General features: G+C 43.0%; 1 protein-coding gene across 1 annotated transcript in view; it reads right to left on the bottom strand.

Moving 5' to 3' along the window:
• LOC138569447 (properdin-like) overlaps positions 1-19,280 on the bottom strand; it is a 349,722-nt gene extending 330,442 nt beyond the window's left edge. The window contains exon 1 of the mRNA XM_069647424.1: positions 19,019-19,280. Coding sequence (XP_069503525.1) covers positions 19,019-19,073 — 55 coding nt within the window. The 5' untranslated portion in view covers positions 19,074-19,280. The remainder of the gene's footprint in view (positions 1-19,018) is intronic.
• Positions 19,281-21,324: the final 2,044 nt, after the last annotated feature.

The raw sequence follows: 21,324 nt of genomic DNA, 5'->3' as shown, positions 1-21,324 counted from the left end.
CTGCTATGTCAGAAGCTTGCTGCTTGAGGGCTCCCTCTGCGGCTTTTGAAGTTGATGGTCTTCCATTATACTAATAGATTGATTGAAGTCTACAATTCAATGCTAATGGTTCCCTAACTCAAGATACACCTGCTTCAATATGCCTTAAGTAGGTGTACCAGATACAAGCCCTTTTCGCTTGTATCTGGCTGGCCATGCCAGATGTTAGAAGGGGTTAATAATTTGTCACTGAAGCTGGTGACATTTAGACTTATTTTGTAAGCATATGCCCACAATATAATGATTTTAGATAGAATGCCCACCGGTCTTTAAGCAGCTTAGAAGTAAAATTGTAATATTCGGGTATACATGGTTTGACAATTTTAGAAAATCTTACATCATGAAGTTCAGTAGTAAGCTGACCAAAGATACAAAGAAAAACTTTAATTTGTACTTGAATGGATACTGTTTGCTATTATAAAACGAAAAAAACGAACATCATACTGCCTAAGGTTACTCAACTAAATAGTTTGCATATTCAGTGTGATGGATGAGCACTCTCAATGAACATGAAAAGGAAGGACCAAATATCAGAGTCTGTTATACCCAAGCAATCACCTATCATAAAGCATTATCACCATATTAGAAGAACTAAATGTATTTTGATACAATTATCATGAAATACAACTCTTAAAAAGAAGTCATGATCAAGTGACTCTGTATAGGTAGTGCATCAAACATCACCGCGACTATGTGGAAGAATGTGTAGAAATAACATATTAATTAACAAATGTGTACCAAATTAATAGAACTTTTTAGAATGAGACCCCAATTATTATTTTTTAAACATAAATCAAATATCACGAAAAAAATGAAAATCAGCAACACATATAAATTAATTCCCAAACCAGAACATATACAAATGATACCATATAGTTTGATATTACAAGATACACCACTTTCAATGTGTGTATTCAGTAAAGTACCCTGCATGTTTCTCTCCCTATTGCTAAATGCAAGATATTCATCAGGAGTGGAAAATATATGCAATGGTCAATAGGTCAACAGTATGTAGACCAAAGGTTTTGTGGAGAATGCACATTGCAAAAATTGATACAGCATTGTTAGATGAAGAGTAGTGTATTATTGCATGGTGGGTTGTTCTTCAACCACTCAACAGGACCATCACTGTGTTCAATTAAATTGAATGCTGCCTGAATTGGGAAAAAGATACAATGTATCCATAAGAAACCCTGCTCTCTGACTGAATTACACAAAAGGATATATTGTTTTTGTAGTGGTCTCACTCAAAACCCTATAATAAAAAAGGAGAGGAAGTACCTGAATTATTAGCAGAGGTTACTCCCTGTGTCGGAATAGAAAGTATATTGTGCCTCCTATCGTAATAAATATATTAATATTGACCTACGCCAAGCTGCTCGAAAGTCGCTTGCGAGATCTGTGTTGCAAGGTCCTGACCTTTAATCTATGTAGGCCGCCATTTTAGGCTAAACCGCCATTTTATGATTCGTTGTGTAAAAGTCACCCTGTGAGCTAAAATGGTGGACGATGTCATTGCAAAATACAACATGGCCGTCTTGACCTCTGTAAATAGCTAATGTGTAATCTTCCTGCAGGCCACTTGTTGAGGTCATGAACTGAGACCTTGTCCTTCGTTGACCTATGTGTAAAGGGATCACTCGCGCGATGAAATGAATCCACAAACATATATTGAGATAATGTGTTTGCCTACTGAATGAAGAACATCTGTCTTACTACATTTTATTTATGTTTAAGAAGGCCTGCATGCGAAACTTTAGAATACACAGTTAAGGCATACGCTTGTTGTTACATGTATTAAAGACATACCAGTTAAATGCAGTTATTTGAGACTCGGCACGAACCCTAGAATCGGTGATGTGTGAAGTAGAATATTAACCCGAAGTGGGGCTGGACATAGTGCCCACAAAATGTATAAAAAGCAAATGCATTCTAATGTACAGTCTCTCACTGAACACACTGAACCACGCTGGAGTTCGTTGTGTTGTACTGAGGGCCGATAGCTATCTGACTTTGCACTGTTTTTGTAGTTGAATTCAGTAGAGAATAAAGTACTTTGTATGTTCCTTTGTAACCCGTGTTCGGTGTATTTCCTTTTGGGGTACTCAGCCTCGATATTTTATTTCTGTTTTCACAGTTGGCGCCCGAATAGGGACCCTCAAGATTGATGTCGGATTGTTGAAGGTTGACACACGCTATCGGACCGGGATCGGACGGTTCTAACAAAAAAAAGGGGCCCCTGAATGAGATGCGACACCTCAGCAGCGCTGCACGACCCGATCCCTGGACGATTAGCCTGTGGTCTGAGACGGCATCATGATGAGGGTCCACTTATCGAGGCGGGCAGATTTGCCGAAATCATCATACACGAGGTAAGATTAGTTAGGTAAGATATTGAGAAGTACTGATCGGTCCTCCTTAGGTTTGGTCAGGTGAGTCGTGACCCGATTCTTAATTCAACCCTGACAATTAGAATTTTGGTGCATTGTATCTGCAGACAAAATTATTGACCAGGTAACACCAAGAATTTGAGATATGCCTGGGAAATTGTCTACCTGCTTTAGGGCATTATTCCGCAGTGACAGGCAATCATTGGAATTTAGCCGTCCGGCACCACAGGAGGGGTCGCGGCATGTACTATGTACTGTAAGCATGGCATTGGAAGTATAGTATTTAATGATATTTGACACAGACAAACCAAACATGCCTCCGAACTTCAGTGGCCAATCAATGGTAGTTTTGAGATCCCTCGCATTGAATATTTGGAGTCAGTGTTGTTAAAGAAAAAGGCTAGAACTTCAGCATTTGATGTTTTACAGAATTGGAAAAAAGAAGCGTTACAACAACTTAAGAGTAGAGAGAAACATGTGCGCCGTCATAAAACGAATGCCGAAAAAGCGTTGTTATATGACCGTGATAAACAGTCTGAGTCGGCTAAAAATATGGAAAGGGCTTTCTCACTTGGTATTCAGAAAATCTATCCTTCCAAAGTTCTTCATGTTTCTGATGAGTGTATTGATAAAATATTAAATGAACGAAGGCCTGGTGCCTCTGCGCCACCTCCATATGTTCTTCTTCCCGCTGCTGTACCTCTACCTGCTTATTCCTGCTCTTCCTACTCAACCTGTTGTTGCTACTCCTCCGGTTTTTGTCCCTCCACCTGCTCCTCTGCCTCTTTTTATCGCACCAGTTATAGCACCTCCATCGAATTTCCGTGCTCCCTCTCTTCCAAGTGGTTCTGAGCCGCTTGTAATCGACCGTGGTGCAGGGTCAAAGGTTGTCACTCGCAGTACTGTACCACCGGAGAAGAAACGTGAGTTAATTGCATGGGCTAAGCATTGTATGGAGAAGGATGATCAAGCTAGCGGTTTTTCCACACTTTTAATACGGATAATTTTCCTGAGAAAAATGTTTTTATTGAAGGTTTAGGGATTCAGTTATATATAATGTGGGGAAGAAAAAAATAATCCGGATGTTCCGCAAGGGTTAAGGGATCGAAATACTTTAGCACTTTCCAGAGACACTGTGGAGAAGGTAAATGAGCATGTCGAGAGGTTATTTGAGTATAGAAAGGAGTTAGAAAGGATACGGAATGAGGATGATGAAGAGGAAAATATGTATGTACAGAAACGGTTCCTTCCGTGTCGTAAACCGATATCGGAGGAAATGCGAATTTGTAAGAAAGATGCGATTAGATGGATTTCAGACATATCGATAACTCCAGTTGAGGTATATGACACATATAGTCAATATACTTTGGAAATGCAGAGGAAAGTGATACATGTAATGGTAGAGTACCTCCAGGATGAATGTGTAAAAAGGAAGATTAGTTGTCCCACAGAGTTATTGAACATTTATAAGAGAGCTTTTTCACGTGACACTTCTTTGACTGCTTTAGCGCTCGACTTGGCTCTGTTGCTTAGTAAGCGTTTGGAGTTGCCTACATCTGAGTTGCCTATGAGAGAGTTTCCTCCGACATTTCTCCCAAAGGTTGAGGTTGCGGCCGATGCTGTAAATAATATAGTCGCTGTGAACATTCCTGCATATTATGTATCACAGTTTGTTCACGTCCCGTTTTCACGACAGGAAGTGAACACCATTAGACAGTCTATTCCTGATATTAGGAAAAATCCGACAGGATTTTATAAAGAGATGGAATCTGTTTTGCAATCCTCAGTGTTCACCTTAGGTGACATTGATTTGTTGTTTCCTGTACTCCTGCCTGTAGATTTATGGAAACAAGTTAGAACTATTGACGATGTACCCGGGTTGGGAGATACATGGGCGAATATAACTAGACTCAATGGGGAAAGGCCAGCTGGCGAAAGACCACAACAGATGATATTAACTCTGCCTGATAAAATCATTGCTAAATTAAAAACCATAATTCCCAAAATAAGAATTATTTGGGACAAGCTTACGGCCTGTGTCCAAGGAAAATCTGAAGGTGCTTCCGAGTTCTTTAATCGGTTCGAACAGGTATTCTCATATTTCAGTGGACAAGACTTAGGCACAGGGTCTGGGAAAAGATTATTTGTAGACAAATTTGTACGTGGATTACTGCCTGACATCCAGTCACAGATTATGTCTTCCGAGAGCGCTTGGCAGGCGAAATCGCAATCAGAAGTACTGCATATGGCTCAGCACTATGAGAACCGTGTCAATAATGAAAAAGATAGGATTGAAAAACGGAAAGGTGATTTAAAAACTAAGGTGCTATTGCAGCAAATTGTTAGGGGCACCAGAGGGGGTAACTCTCAGGTTAGAGGTCAGTATGTCCCACAGGGGAATGTGCCCTTGGGTCCTGTGAATATTAATCAATGTGCTTATTGTCGTCGAGAGGGTCATTGGCGAGCACAATACCCCGTCCTTCAACAAAGGTCAAATAATACATTTGGTAATATGGGTAGGGGATCCAGCGGTCGCCCAGGCGTAGGGGACCCTGGTAGAGGTCAGTTTACACAGGACCCTCAACAACCTTTTTCGCAGGACAATCAGACTCCGAGTGCGGACACTAGGAATATATTTGATCATCCTTCCGCTGCATATTTATCTGAAGAGCTTCCTTTTGATAATATTCTGTTTCGTTAGGATTGCCCGAAGCAGGGTTTGGAACCTACACCTATTCCCGTCAATCACAAAGGTCCCTACGTTGCAATGATGGTGGGAAATAGGAAACATCAGTTTTTGATAGACACTGGAGCACAGAAGTGTTCCATTGATCATTCACGGTTCCAAACGTTCCACTGTCAGGGCAAACCAATGTTTCTGTAGGGTTTTCCGATACACCAGTTGTTTGTCCGGTTTCTATGCCGGTACCTATTTCTTTGGGTCCCTTTACGTACCAGTGTCCCTTTCTGTTGACCTCCGATTGCGGGGAGAACTTGCTGGGGTTGAATTTGTTAAAAGAATTAAATGCAATGATTTATTGTTCTTCTGATGGAGTGCGCTTGATGATTTCACCACAGCAATTTTCTGCCTCGCAATTTTTGACTAGACCTTTGCCTCCAGAATTCATTGATGTACCAGAGAGCCTGTGGGCTGTCGACGACAATGATGTCGGTGTTTTACAGATTGAGCCTGTTAAGATAGTTTTGAAACATGGAATTGAGCCACCACGCATTCCCGAATATAAGATTTCAGTTGAGGGCGAGCGAGCTTTGAAATGTATTGTTTCTGATTTTGTGCATCGCGGTGTGATTGAAGAAATTTCAGGAAGTTTGTGTAATAGTCTGATTTTACCCGTGTACAAGAAAGGCAATAATGTAATCCCATTCCGTTTTATAATTGATTTATGTGCCATTAATAAAGTTGTGGCACCGCAATTTCCAATTGTGCCTGATGTGACGACAATCCTAACCATGATTCCAGCTACAGCTACTTACTTTAGTGTTGTGGACTTAAAGAATGCGTTCTTTAGTATTCCTATACACAAGGATAGTAGATATTTGTTCCCGTTCACCTTAGGGGGACGCTCGTTTACATTTACGCGTGCACCTCAAGGGTACACAGAGAGTCCTAGTATTTATCGTAGGGCTTTGAAAGAACAACTTGATACCCTTGAATTGCCCTCTACCTGTACTTTGCTTCAGTACGTTGACGATTTGCTTCTAGCTGCTGACTATGAGAGTGCCTGTAAGGAGGGCACTGTGTCATTACTTATTCATCTAGCTAAGCATGGTCACAAAGCTTCGCTTAAAAAATGTCAATATTGTTGTCAGGAGGTCGCCTATTTAGGCTATCTCCTGTCAAAGGAGGGAAGAAGATTGACACCTGAGAGAATACAACACATTTCTGGCATGTCTGTCCCAAATACACAGAAGGAAGTTAGAGCCTTGATAGGTATGGCTTCTTACTGTAGGTTGTGGATCCCGAATTTTGCACTAGTGATCAAACCGATAGTGGCCTTGACGAGGAAGGGCATTTCTTCGCTATTACCATGGAACTCGGAACACCAGCAATCGTTTGACTTGCTTAAGACTGCATTATGCTCTGCACCAGTTTTGGGCACACCAAACTATGAAAAGGCTGGTATTGTTTGTGCATGAATGTGATGGATGTGCTTTGGCTGTACTAATGCAGGAGCATGGAGGGAAGAATAGGCCGTGCGGTTACTATTCCTCAGCCCTTGATCCTGTAGCATGCACTTTGCCAAGATGTTTGCGCGCTGTCGCTGCTGCTGCCGCGTCTGTAAAACAGAGTGAGGGAATGGTCCTAGGCCATGATCTGATCCTGATGGTGCCTCACTCTGTAGATGTTCTATTGAACCGAACTCAAACGCAACACCTCACTTCCGCACGGTTGACGAGATATGAATTGATCTTGTTTGCCCCTCACATTCAAATTAAGAGGTGTTGTGTCTTTAATCCGGCTGAACTGCTACCTTTTCCGCAAGATACTACTTGCGGCGATGAAGAATCACATGATTGTTTGTATACGACCGAACAAGAAACAAAGGGCAGGATTGATTTGAAAGATACCCCTTTGGATAATCCGCAAGGAGAGCTGTTTTGTGACGGCTCCTGCTTTAAACTTCCGGATGGTACATCCACAGCCGCTTATGCAATCACTACATTGAGCACGATTGTGGAAACTAAGAGAATTACGCATAATGCTGCGCAGGCCGCAGAGATTATAGCATTAACCCAAGCTTGTGAACTTTCCGAAGGGCTTGTAGTAAATATATATACTGATAGTCAGTATGCCTTTGGGGTGGTTCACAACTTTGGGAGACTTTGGTGGGAAAGAGGGTTCTTAACCTTGCATGGCACCGAGATTCAACATGGCTCCCTAAAAGTGCAACTATTCTCAGCGCTTGCGCTCCCTACTCAGTTAGCAGTTGTAAAATGTGCAGCACATCGAAAGATTGTAGATAATATTGGAAAAGGGAATGCTTTTGCTGATCAAATAGCTAGACAAACTGCCACTGATCTCTTTACGGAGATATATGTTTCAAAGGAGACTGAAAATGCCTATGGAATGGATGAGGGCGTTGGGTCTGTACGGGATATCCAAGCCGATGCCACATTAGAAGAATCCAAGAGGTGGGCTGAAGGCTTGGGAAAACTTGATGATGATGGGTGTTGGGTGGACACGGTTGATGGAAAATGGCTACTTCCTGATGCTTATGTGATGATGATGGTTGTAATAGCACACTGTCCTACGCATGTGTGTGCCCAGCAGATGACAAAATTGTTAGAAAAAGTTTGGGTAAACGACAAAATTTCAAAAATTGCTCAGCATTACGTCCAGAACTGTATGATTTGCCTACAACATAATGTGGGAAAGGAGACCGCAATGCCAAGGGGAAGTTTTGGGCCACCCTCTGTCCCATTTGAAGCAATCCACTTTGATTTTATTGAAATGGAACGAAGCAACAATCTAAAATATGTCCTTGTGGTCATTTGTGCCTTTAGTAAATGGAGGCTTTCCCTGTTAAAGATGCTACAGCCATGACCACTGCGAAAACCATGTTAAAGGAGTACTTTCCCCGGTTCGGTTTGCCGAGAGTTATCTGGTCGGACAATGGTCCACATTTTGTCGCCGCTGTAATCCTACAGATATGTACAGCGTTACGAATTGACAAATGGTTCCATTCGGCCAGACATCCTCAGAGCGCCGGGCTAGTAGAAAGACACAACGGTATCATCAAGAACACGCTCGCTAAGACGTGTGCCGGCACCAAATTAAAATGGCCGGAGGCCTTACCGATCGTGTTACTAGCCATGCGTACAACCCCTCAAACTAAGACTGGGCTCTCTCCATTTGAGGTGGTAATGGGGAGACCTGCCAATGTCTGGAATCTTCCAAAATGTCGAAATTTGAAGAACGTTGAAAATGTACTACTTTCAGATTATTGTAGCCAATTGACTAAAAACCTGTATTTGATTTACCACCAGGTACGAGAGGCCTTACCTGTGCGATTCGAGGGCCCGGGCCACGGCATACGACCGGGGAACTGGGAGCTCGTCAAATCATTTGAGCGCACCTCCTGCCTCGCGCCTCGCTGGCGTGGGCCATTCCAGGTCCTGTTGGTCACCCAGACAGCGGTGCGGGTAGCTGGGCGAAAGAACTGGATCCACGCGTCACACATCAATAAACTTCCTCACACTGTGCCACACGCTACAGAAGAAGCAGAACCCCTCGGTGATTCTGCAACTGATGATCCCAAAGCAGTAAGCAGCACTGAGATTGTGTCAGAGAATATCTCTAAGCCCAGGAGGCTTGGGGAAGCTGCCATTTTGTCTCCACACTCTCTGCAAATTTTGCACCCGGAAACGGCTGTTTCAAATTCAGCCTCCACACTTGCCTCTGACATGTTGCTTCCAACGGGAAGTGACGACACATTGTTTCCGGATCAATCAGTACCAGGAACAGCCAGGTACCACTTACGTTTGAGAAAATAGACATACGGCACGGTTCTGCTGTGCATCTTATAGACATACGGCATGGTTCAGCTGAGCATTCAAGGAAGGAAAAGAGTCATCGAAGGGCTTGCTTTTGCCCAAATTTGAGTAAGGGGATTCTGTTGGCTAGGGTTGTGGAAGGACTAAGAAATCGCGCAACAGGGGGGTCGCCAGCAACGAACATTGGGGTTTCCATCTGAAGAACTGCAATGCCTGCTACCGCCGCCGCTCGTATTGGACTTGTAAATAATGGGGTGACCAACCGGGACAATGGACAAAATGCCTGGGCCCCGAAAACGTATTGCTGTATTTTTGTAATAATATTTGGGTTTCTTATAGTTGTTGCCTTAGGATTATGGTACCTTGAGGAAACTAATTCCTTAGAACTTTTGTTGCCTGCTGAAAATGCACCCATTGTTCCTACTCCCTTTGTACATTTGCACACTTTATCCCCTCGGGATTCCCAGCACAGACAAAGGTACCATAATAACACACTATTACTTATCATGAATGCTACACATGCCATTTTTATTAAATCCAATTGCTGGGTCTGTTCGCATTTACTGCAACACGGGGATAAGGGGCTTGGTTGGTATATTCATCCTTTACCATTGACAACTGCTTGCTATGCTTCTCTTAGAGCACTGTTCTTTGGCCGATGGAAGGATAGCGTCTCAGGGAACTTTGATGGCACCAATTTGAATAGTTTTGAGAAAAGTGTTTTGACTCCCCTGGAATGCTCCCTTTTTGCAAATAGGAGTAAACTGAATGTTGCTTCTATTAGGCCTTCTGATAAACTATCTCGTCCTTTCCAATATTTGATTTCCTTTAAAATGGTTCCGATAAGCAATAAGGATGCCATGCCTCCATCCTACACTGTTAACCATAGCCCTGATTCAGTTTCTTTCTGCATACAGAGGAATGGCACTCGGTCAATGGGAGATTTTAAAGGTTGTGCCAATGTTGCAAATTTGACTGGGGAATTTGACTGGGGAATTTGTAGGCGAACCTGTCTATTTCGTTTGCGGTAATGTAGCGTTTCCATGGTTGCCCAGAGATTGGCAGGGAACTTGTTATTTAGGGATCCTGTTACCTGGGGTGTTCATAGCAAGTACTATAGAAATTTCAAAGGCTCGCCCACGGCGGCTCGAGAATGGTGACACCCCAGCACAAGTCTTGGGAGATATAGCAAAATCAGTTGTGCCATTTTGGGGGCAGATAGCAAATTCAGAAGATATCAGGAGACTAGCGAGAGTACTGGAGAGAACCATCAGCCGGACCACGGATATACTCTACAATATGACATTAGAGCAGAAAGCAATAAGATTAGTAGCACTCCAAAATCGAATGGCATTAGATGTCATTCTAGCTGAGCGTGGTGGAGTATGCAAATTAGTGGGGTCCGCTTGCTTTGTTTTTGTACCAGATTCCTCCCCAACTATCTTCAAGGCAATACAAAATCCGCACGTCCTTAGTTCTGAAGCGCATGTTCCCGAGGGAAACTGGGATCTAAGCGCTTGGTTCTGGGACTTCTTGCGATCTTGGGGTTGGAAGGTACTTTCGGTCTTATTAATTATCTTGGGAATTATGTTGTTTCTTTGTTGCTGTATTCAGTGTCTGCCTGGTATGTGTTCGATGCTAGGGGGATGTTGCGCACAAGCGATAGATTCGATAGGACATAAAATGTATGCCCCAGATAAGACTGCCAAAGAATACGTATTGAAGGATATTTTAGCAAAAGACCTAATGGCAATAGATATTTCTGATAGTGATTCAGGGTGCATGGACAATGATGCATGGAGTTATTTGCAAGGAGACCCAAAGTAATTTTTAGCACTTGGCATAGGCCAAAAGGAGGGTTTGTCGGAATAGAAAGTATATCGTGCCTCCTATCGTAATAAATATATTAATATTGGCCTACGCCAAGCTGCTCGAAAGTCGCTTGCGAGATCTGTGTTGCAAGGTCCCGACCTTTAATCTATGTAGGCTGCCATTTTAGGCCAAACCACCATTTTAGGATTTGTTGTGTAAAAGTCACCCTGTGAGCTAAAATGGTGGACGATGTCATTGCAAAATACAACATGGCCGTCTTGACCTCTGTACATAGCTAATATGTAATCTGCCTGCAGGCCACTTGTTGAGGTCATGAACTGAGACCTCGTCCTTCATTGACCTATGTGTAAAGGGATCACTCGCGCGATGAAATAAATCCACAAACATATATTGAGATAATGTGTTTGCATATTGAACGAAGAACATCTGTCTTACTACATTGTATTTATGTTTAAGAAGGCCTGCATGCGAAACTTTAGAATACACAGTTAATGCATACGCTTGTTGTTACATGTATTAAAGACAAACCAGTTAAATGCGGTTATTTGAGACTCAGCATGAACCCTAGAATCGGTGATGTATAAAGTAGAATATTAACCCATAGTTGGGCTGGACATAGTGCCCACAAAATGTATAAAAAGCAAATGCATTCTAATGTACAGTCTCTCACTGAACACACTGAACCACGCTGGAGTTCATTGTGTTGTACTGAGGGCCGATAGCTATCTGACTTTGCACTGTTTTTGTAGTTGAATTCAGTAGAGAATAAAGTACTTAGTATGTTCCTTTGTAACCCGTGTTCGGTGTATTTCCTTTTGGGGTACTCAGCCTCGATATTTTATTTCTGTTTTCACACCTTAAGAAATATTCATATTCCTGTTAATTTAATATTTTGGACTGGGAAAGACATCCTCATCTCTTTAGGGTCAAAGAGAAAAACTGTTTATAAGAGAACCTAATAATAACATCAAAAACAATGTAAGTAATTAAATCTACATTGGAAAAACATATATTAAATGAAGATAAACTAGAATCCTCTATTTAAAGTTACCTTCTCAAAATGCGGGTAAGCTCTTCCTGCAATTAACAACCCATAAGGAGTTAATGATTGTTCCTCAATCAACTACCCATTCCATTCTCAAGATAGAAGGCTGATGTTCCAGATATCGAACAAGCTGAAAGGTAATACCCAATTAGGTCACTTCTAATTCTCTCATTTACATAATAATTTGTTTACCAACGTTGTGGTACATATAGCTCCTACAGTCACCCTACCTGTTGATGGCTCATAAATTAGCGAATGGAAATGTAGGTAATGCGTCTTCCTGTAATATCAAAACCGTGAGTATACATAATCAAAATAGCCATCATTTAAAAAAAACTCCAGACGCAACATGATGATTTCATGCCATGCCCTAAGTCACAAGTGGTAAGGAGTCACAAAGTGTATCTGGAATCTCAGGCAATTAGACCCATATGTCACCCAGACAATCCACCCTCTACATGAAAAAGGGAAAACATGTAGATGGATTAAGCTATGCATCTTGTTTTGATTTCTAACATTGATGCAATCATGATGACAATACTGAACCAATCAAAAGTAAAAACACTAATCCCAAATCATTATATGAGACAATCTCACACACATTTTGGTGGCCATTCATAACAGAAATGGGAAAGGAATCCCTGCATTATATGAAAAGGGACGATACTATGTTATGCAGTTCAATATATGCATTAAAATCCACTCGGTGGCTCTTAGTTAGATAAATCAACTTCTGTTTCAAGTTAATGAGTATTTTGTTAACGGTCCCCAGGTCAGTACCTCTAATTTTCTTAAGTATATCCCACTGCAAATCATTAGGGGTATGTTGTTTGCTTATGAAATGTTTCGCCAAAGAGGCTTTTTGAACATGAATTGTAATACAACTTCTGTCATCAATTATTATTGTCTTAAATTTCCTATTAGTTTTACCAAATATGTCCAAAATGTAGTATTTCATCGGACATCGAACATTGTTTCTTGCGCCTATGTTGATTTTGAATAAAAAATAATGTCATTGGTGAATACTTGTATAGTGAAGACTGTAGACATTTTGAATGGCAGAGATCAATATAGTTCACAATTTACATCTTAATACAAAACATACCGATATAGTAAAGTGTGGACTCCATTCATTAATTCAACTTAAAATACAATAATTTTAAGAAAGTGTGTTTTTGTGTGAAACGAATAAACAAAGAAAATGGTGTATTCATTGAATGAGTCTCTTCTTGGTTTTGCATGCATAAACGTGATTGTGTTGATACATGGACAGTATGCCTAGCTTTGGTGTTTACTACTGTCATGACGAGAGGTGTTCATGGCTTCTGATGTCACATAGAAGGGTTTGTGCTATGATGTATTGCCTCAAAGACACTTAACCATAGGGCAATTGCGCTGCAGATTAGATTATCACAAGAAAGGGGTTGGGGTACACTGCGGTTCACAGATATTCATGTCACAAAATGTAAGTTATGAATCACCAAAAGAAAAAATGTAATAGATCGATATATGGGGAAATGCTGATGCACTCCAACTTTAAATGCATTTTATTAAACTGATAACATTTTTTTGTTTAATATTTGTCCCTGCTATTTGCCCCACTTTATTCACACCCTCAAAAACTGGGTCACTACTTGTTTTCTTCTTTGCGCTATTAACCAGTTCTGGGGAATGTCCTTGCCATTTGTATATGTGTTGTTGTAAGTAATTTGTGATTGAAAATTGACATACGTGTTCTTCAAATAAACACAAATGTAGTCTTGCATAATAATATGTTAATATGTTTTGACAACCAAACAGATTTATATTTATTCCACATTATTGCGACATTATTACCACTTTAGGATCAATTTGAGCAAGAGATCCATTATTGAAGAGCTTGAAGATGATGCGATTAGGTGATATAGGTGATAAAAGACCCCCCTACTTTACTTTACAAGGATTTTGCAATTCACGTCTGAGTTCCTTGGCATCATAAAGAAACTAGGCTTTTGACAACATTCCTCTATTTGGTCACGTAACTGCTGAACACATATGCATGCATAATTATTTGCCGACCCCATACCCTCACCCGGAATAATTTGGCTCACACATTGTTGTCAAGGCCGTAGGTTTTTATTGTACAGATATGGTTATGGAGATAACAATAATCACATATCATCTTAGTAACATACTTTTGGGCACCGGGTCTTGGGGTTACCCCCTCTGGCCTGTGCCCGCCTTCTCATGTCCCACGACTTGTTGTGGGCACTGTACAGTGCCTTGTACTTCTTTTCCTTTGTTCTTCTCCCTTATTTGTAGGGTGGGAAGGTTTTGTGGTAAAGAAGCAAAGGTGTGGAAGGCACTGAGTAAACAGTGCACCTCCTGTGTGTTTGGGTCCCCGTTCAGGGTCCACAAACTGTTTGTGTTTTCTCAGAGCATGCCGCTCTGTATTTATAAGACCCAGGGGAGCCCTGGGTCTTTGATATGTATAGTAGTGGGGGCTGTTGTGTTCCAGCCCCCAGCCGGATAGCCGACTGTCTGGCCCCCTGGGCGGGGGCGGGTCTTTGAACCTGATCCCTGCCTGACAGTTGGTTTCCTTAGGTGCTTAGCACCTTGCTGTATGGAGGAAGGGTGAGGTGATTGTTCACACCTCACCCTTCCTCAGCTTTGTGTTGCAAAGACTGCGTTTCTCTCTGGCTAGAGGTAAGGAGAGGAGCAGAGAGGGCGGAGAGGTTAGGCTGCCCCTCTGCAGGCCTGCTGATGGTAACAGCAGTTACCCTGCTTCGATTTGGGCGGCCCTGCAGCATTGCCCAGAACTCTTCTGTGACTTGCAATATACTGATATTGTACAGGAGGAGGTACTTTATTTTATATATTACAGTCGATTAGTGATGTCATTTTCTTATTACAGATGGAGGCGTTACAAGGGGGGGCTGAAGGGCTATAGCCCTGGGTCTTTTGGTTGTAGCCCCGGATAGAAGCTCAGGGGCTACAACCAAAAGGCTACAGCTAGCCCCGGGTCCCGCCAGTCCCGACATTAGCTTAGCCCCTGATCCTTTCCAGACCTAGCAACACCTAGTGAAGGTGTAACTAGAGCTGGGTGAAATGCCACAACTTCGTTAGGCAGGAAAATTGGCAGATTCCATGCAAATGCAGAGCTGAATTGATCATTTGTGGCATTTTGCCACCCAACATTACATTTTGTGTTCCAAAATTTCGTTTGTTGAAAAACAAAATGTCCGGTGTTTTGCCCAATCAAATTAAAAGAATTTCAGAAATTTCGTTTTTTCAGTGTTTTAGAAACAAATAACACCTAAATTTCAGGTAAAATGCAATTTCCACACACAAAAAAGCATCAAAATATTTGGAGGAAAAGGTAGAAAACTGCCCTAGCCGCGGAACGGAATTGTTAGCGAATTTCAACAATTCCAGTTTGCTGATGGAAATTTCACCCATCCCTAGTTGCAGCAAGACAGTGATAATAAGTGCTGGCTTTTACAGTGATGTTGCAGGTTCCCATTCTACAAGGGCGTCTCTGCACTGGCTTCCCCTCTCAGCCTGGGCTCTTCTAAAAATGTTGTTTTGCACCTGACATGGGGACAGATGTTTGCTAACTTTTGATCTTCACATCTGAATTCTGAAGCTGTCCGGATCAGGATATGTGAAACACTTTAGTGTCAGGGTGGCTGATGCGAAAAATGAAAGAAGACCACGCCTACCTTGTACTACTTATTTAATGATCCAAACATACACCACTTATGTCACAAAGTTGACGATAGTGACCGTGAAGTTATCGTTAGGTTGCACTTGCCCTTGGACAAGCACTTTTGGGTGGGTTATATTTTTGGGCGCCGTTGGACAAATCGGCACAAAAATATCCAAAAAGTATAGACCCGACTTCTTTTAGAAAGGTCTGTGTGTTTTTTGAGGGGTTGAGGGAGTAATGAGGAATGTCCCAAAACATATGGTTTCTCATTCATTCTCTTTAAAAAGGATCTGTCATGTCTACACCCTGAACCACTTGATGGATTTGCATCAAACTTTCGCAAGGAGTGGCCATCGGGTCTTGCAAGAATGCTTTCACAAGTTTGGTTAATATCAGTCCAGTGGTTTCTCTTAAAAGGGCCCAGAAGTAGGCAAAACAAAGTTAGTGATACCTGGGTCCAGTCCACAGACTTACTTCTTGGTGTCTGGCTCATAGAATTTTTGCAGCAAACCAATTGGGTAGTTAGTCAAGGTCTCATCTGAGTGGTTGGGGCCACGTAAAATGTTTCAAATGGCCACAATTGTTTTGTTTTTATTTATAGTATATGGTTAAAAAAGAACATAAAAAGAAAACACATACATATAACGATGACCCTTTACCAAAAAAAAAATTATTAAATCACCAATTCAACTCTATAATTCATATAACAATTTTATTTCTTCAACCACTTGGTATAACATCAAACTTCATCAGACCTCAAAGGCAACCTACAATTTAAAATCTAACTTCTTCCAGGTAGGAGCAACCCAATTTCCCCCCACCCCCTTTTCTACAGTAGACAAATCTCTTGTCTTTGGGGAATCTCTTGTCTTCGGGGTTCATCCTTCAGAATCGTCACGAAGCCGTGGGTAAGGGAATACCCCTACTCAACATTCTTTCTACTATAATTCTTGCTCTGATTCTCCTCCAGTTCAATGCTTTAAAGAAGCTTGCAACTGCAATTCCAATTGGGGTTGATTGGGGTACAGACATCTTTTCCAAAGGTCATCGCTATTTAACGATGCTATTTTCTGCCACCATTGTTGTTCAAGGACTTCGGCAGGTTTCGTATGGACCTGCACTGCAAAGGTTCTGAAAAGGGATATATCACAGCTCCTGAGAGAACCCATGACCCAAGGCAAGATTGGAGGGCGTCACAAAGGGGTGGAATATGCCCCAAAAATGGCAGAATGAACAACTCATTTTACTGTGTGTTTCCTGGACGCTGACCCGGTTCTCGGGAACACCCTATGGACCCAGATATTATCCATGGATTGGCCAGGACTGCAGGATAGCCAAAGGACATACCCCAGGCTAAGTGGCCACTGGATAGAACTGCAGGCCATATCCAGAGGCCGACGGATCCCCGAATCGGGCCAAGTGGACATTGGGTGTGCCCACAGCCCAGGCCTATGGCAACTTGGGTTGGCTTGGCAGGGACCGAACATGGCAAATGTGGCCGCTAGACATAGCCAGTGGCCCCTGGGCCTGCAATGGGATTAAGCGTCCACTGTGCCTCACTCCAAGCTAGGCCTAATGGATACTTCATGTGGCTTGGCGGGGCCTGAGGGATGGCCAGAGGCCATGCCCTGCTCAAAGCCTCCACTGATCAAGTCTCCAGGCCCGTGGCCACTAGCCGATGAACCCCCAACGGGGGAAAGTGGCCTCTGGGCCTTCACTAGTAACTTTAGGTGCCCTGATGGGGTCTGAGGCATGTTCTTAGCAAAGGCACACCTGGCCACGGCTGTGACCTGGCACATTGGCCACTTTGGGTGGCTTCTTGGGGCCTGCCTCGGGCAAGTGGCCAGGGATTGGATTATTAAATTGGCCTAATATAAAATTATGAAATATCAGTGGAAAAGCTTTGTTAAAGGGGAATTGTGGTTGTAGAGCATGAAACCAAATTCAAAAGTCATGGTTTGTTAAGCAACCATGACTGTGCCACGGTCATCATAAAACAAAAACGGCCAAGCCACCACTGCTAATGATGCCAGGTGTGCCAATATAACATGGATGTACATCACCAAACTTTAACCACGAAAAAGACACAAGTAGAAAAAAAATGGCTTACGGTTTGTTTATTTTTCAAGAGAGTACCAAGAGAAAAAAATATTTTATGTATAATTTGAATGTAACCAAAACGGGCAACAAGCCAGAGCTTAGTGCGCTTATCTGTGCCAAAGGCAATAGACGAACCCTATCCTATTTAAACTGAAGGATGTGTGCCTGCTGCAGGTGCTTGTGGATTGATGGAAACCTGTGCCCACGGTGTTCAAATTGAGAATGTATACAAAAAGTTACACAGCCACTCTGCGCAAAGGCAATGTATTTAATATGAACTTAACATTGGTATAAGTATAGCCGACACGTGTTTGGACCCAACAATCTTCTTCCAGGCTGAAATGTTCATAAGCCGCCCTCTTCGTAATGAGGGAACCTAATGTTGCCAATAACTACCGCAAGAGCTTCAACAATTCTCAATCAACTGCAGTTTTCAAACCGCGATTGCGCAGGGTAGCTATATATTCGGAGCTTTTCAGCCGTAACAATTGTCTCTGCGTGGAGTAGCTGTGTAACTTTTTGCATCCATAATTTAAAAATCCAAATAATGAGTCAACACGAAAAAGTACACCCTCACAAATGTTAAAAATGAAATACAAAACCCAATTTACTAGGACAATTACTTTATGGAGAGACGTCATGAGCGGTATGTGATTGTGGTGTTATGGTTGTTGTAGGATGGCATCATTTTTTTGTTTTGTCTTCATTCGCTGCAACCATAATGTTCCTTTATGATAACATGATTGTTTTTTATTAGGGTCACTTAACTACATCTCTATACCTATGTGTTACTGATATCACAGACATATTTGTCAGATATCAATAACAGCGGACATTCTTATATTCTCAAAATACTCTTTCATTTTATGGAATGCAGCCAGGAACCCTCATTTGGTCCTTTTTGCTTAATTCCCCTTCGTAATAGGGGCACTTAAAAAGAGTACAATAGCAGTGTGCCATCAGGATGTGATAACCTTCTATCATGGGCGTAATTTTAGGGGGGGACAGGGGTGTTTTTGCCCCCCCAACCACCAACTTTCATGGCACACCATTGTGTCCCCATTCTTTTGGCTGGGGCACCTTTTCTTCAGATGTCATGTCCTCCCCCCCCCCAACATTTTCAGCAAAGTTACTCCACTGCCTTCTATCAAAACATTATGTAAAGTGTAAGTCTAGGATTTGATCATGTGCTTTAAACTCAGTTAAACAAGTGTAACATTCTTATTCTGAATACAATATTTACTGGGCGCAATCAACAGAATTGAACATCATATATATTTTTAAAGACGCAGTTTACAATGTTAGTACACAAAATATCCCTTTCATTCACCCCAGTCTCCCCACGGAGCCTATGGGCCTTGTTTCATATTCTGCCACAGAGAACGTGCAGAGAACGCACAGGCTCACCTTTCACGCGCGCGGCCAAGAGGGCGCTCATAAGCAGGGCTGCCCAGGCAGCCATAGCCCAGTTACACAGTGGACGATGCTGGTCAGCCTCCGAGCAGTCAATGCGAGAGACAGCAGAAATACACGGCCAAGGTAACCGAGGACACGAGGGAGTGGGCAGGCGAATCACCCTGCTGGGAAACCCCTTTCCGAGTTTCTGTTTGCTGTCCCCCCTCCCGCAGCCAGGACTTCCTGGAGCCCTGGTCCACAGCCGCAGCGCCACCGCAGGCATGGGCAGTATCCGAAGGGGAAGTGCTTCATACAGGACGCCCTCTCCTTCGCTGACCCACCCATGATAGCATTGGGTGGGTGCCAGGGGTTGCACAAGCTCAGCAAAATCTGCTTAAATGGCCCTTTAAAATTAGATTTGGGAGGGGTCACGCACGAGCCTGGAGCAAGAGATTGCGCAAAATCACACCCGCCTTATTTGCACTGTTAGGGGATTCCAGAGTTGCCACTGTGCCCAGTTCCCTGAAATGCACCCCTCTTAGCGCCACAAAGATGGCTGGCAAGGAATTTATCAATCAAGAGATCACCCCAAAATGAGAGGTATATACCCAGAACGTCTCATTCCTCTCTGCAACATCATTTAATTGTATTTCGGTGCACAGGCCAGGTCACTGGCAACAGTAATGCTTCATCTCCAGGATTGGCCTCGAGGCTCCGGGAGTCCATGCTCTTGCCGACTCTCAGGGAAATCTCAGGGAAATATTTTGAATTAAAACTCCGAGATTGTCGCGATCTAAAATGCATAACATTACACTGATTAATGGCTGTAGCTTTCCTTACTACCAGAGCAGCACTGTGACCAGAGATGGCCCGGGGGACCGACCGGTCACAGAACACGTCTCCAGCGGCACATTCCAAGGGGCGTCTGAATCCTTTATGTCTCTGTTAATGCTTTAGTGAGAAGAATTGACTAAGCACATCCTGTAACTAACTCCTCACATCCTTTCATCCTTTTCTCCTCCCTTTTTGCCCATCCCACAGCCCGTACCCGCAGCCCCCCCTTATTACGTGTTTCCCCACAATAACTAGACTTACGACATTACGACCTCCCCCTTTTATTCAACATAATGTTAATTCTCAGTCCATTTCTTGAATTAGTCTATGGGGTCTATTTCTTGCTTTCTGAGGCCTGCCAGTGCCACACACCTGGCCTCGGCCGGGAGCTGGCTGTATCCCTTGAGGCTTCCCCATCAGCTTCGTACGAGGCATCCTCACATTCAGGATTTCGAGTCACATTTCTTCTTTCGCCCTCTGCCGTGATCAAGGACCCTTTGATTTTGGTGACGGTCAGCGGAGCACTGTCAGTCACTGTCGTGTGTTTGTGAGTCTAAGGTTGCCTTAGTACCACAATGTTCCCTCGCGGTAGGTCACTCTCGCTGGTCCTCCTGGTTGCATCTGCTCTCTGCTTCATGACCTCCTTGGCCTCAGTGTCCTTCTCATGCATGTCACAAACTCCCACGTATGCTTCTTCGGGGACTGTGACGTGAGGTAGCCGTGTCCGAATGTTGCGGCCACACATGACCTCAGAGGGTGTTTTCCCTGTAGTGCTGCATGAGGTGTTCCGGTAATCTCGAAGTAGTTGATACAGCATTTTCTCAACTGACTCCCCTGTTAGATTGGCGATCTGAACGTTTTGCTTGATGTTGCTCATGAAACGTTCCAGCGTCCATTTACCTGTGGCCACAATGCTGTGACCTGCTGGTGATTAAACCGCATGTATTGAACAAACATTTTGAAGTCCTGCCCCATGAAAGGGGGTCCATTATCTGATTTGACGATACTCGGCACCCCATAGACAGTGAACATCCTGTCCAGCACTGAGATGGTATGGCACGTCGCAGTCAAACTCACCAGTTGGGTTTCGGGGAAACGGGAGTACCTGTCCATCACTACCAATATGTATTTCCCTCCTTCGATGGGACCAAAGAAGTCAATGGCTATCGCGTTCCACACCTTCTCTGGTAGGTCTGTCATGCGCAACGGTTCAGGTCTTATGTGAGGGTTGATGACAACACAGGTAGGGCAGTTCCACTTGAGTATCCAGTTTAGGAAATCACACTTTTTGTCTTAGCATTCTCTTTGTGGACACTATGCCTTGGTGACCTTCATGAGCCACCTCTAATACCCTCCTTTGTAGCATCCAGGGAATGACAATTTTGGTGCCTTTTAGTAATAGGCCGTCTTCTGACCGGGTCATTTCCCTCCTGACCAAACACAGACTTCCAATCTCTTGCTGTACTTCAGGCCTGGCACCCTCT

This window comes from Ambystoma mexicanum, chromosome 2q (genome assembly GCF_040938575.1).
Source record: "Ambystoma mexicanum isolate Mex_15411 chromosome 2q, UKY_AmexF1_1, whole genome shotgun sequence".
NCBI classification, from domain to species: domain Eukaryota; kingdom Metazoa; phylum Chordata; class Amphibia; order Caudata; family Ambystomatidae; genus Ambystoma; species Ambystoma mexicanum.
This window is presented reverse-complemented; position numbering and strand designations above follow the sequence as displayed.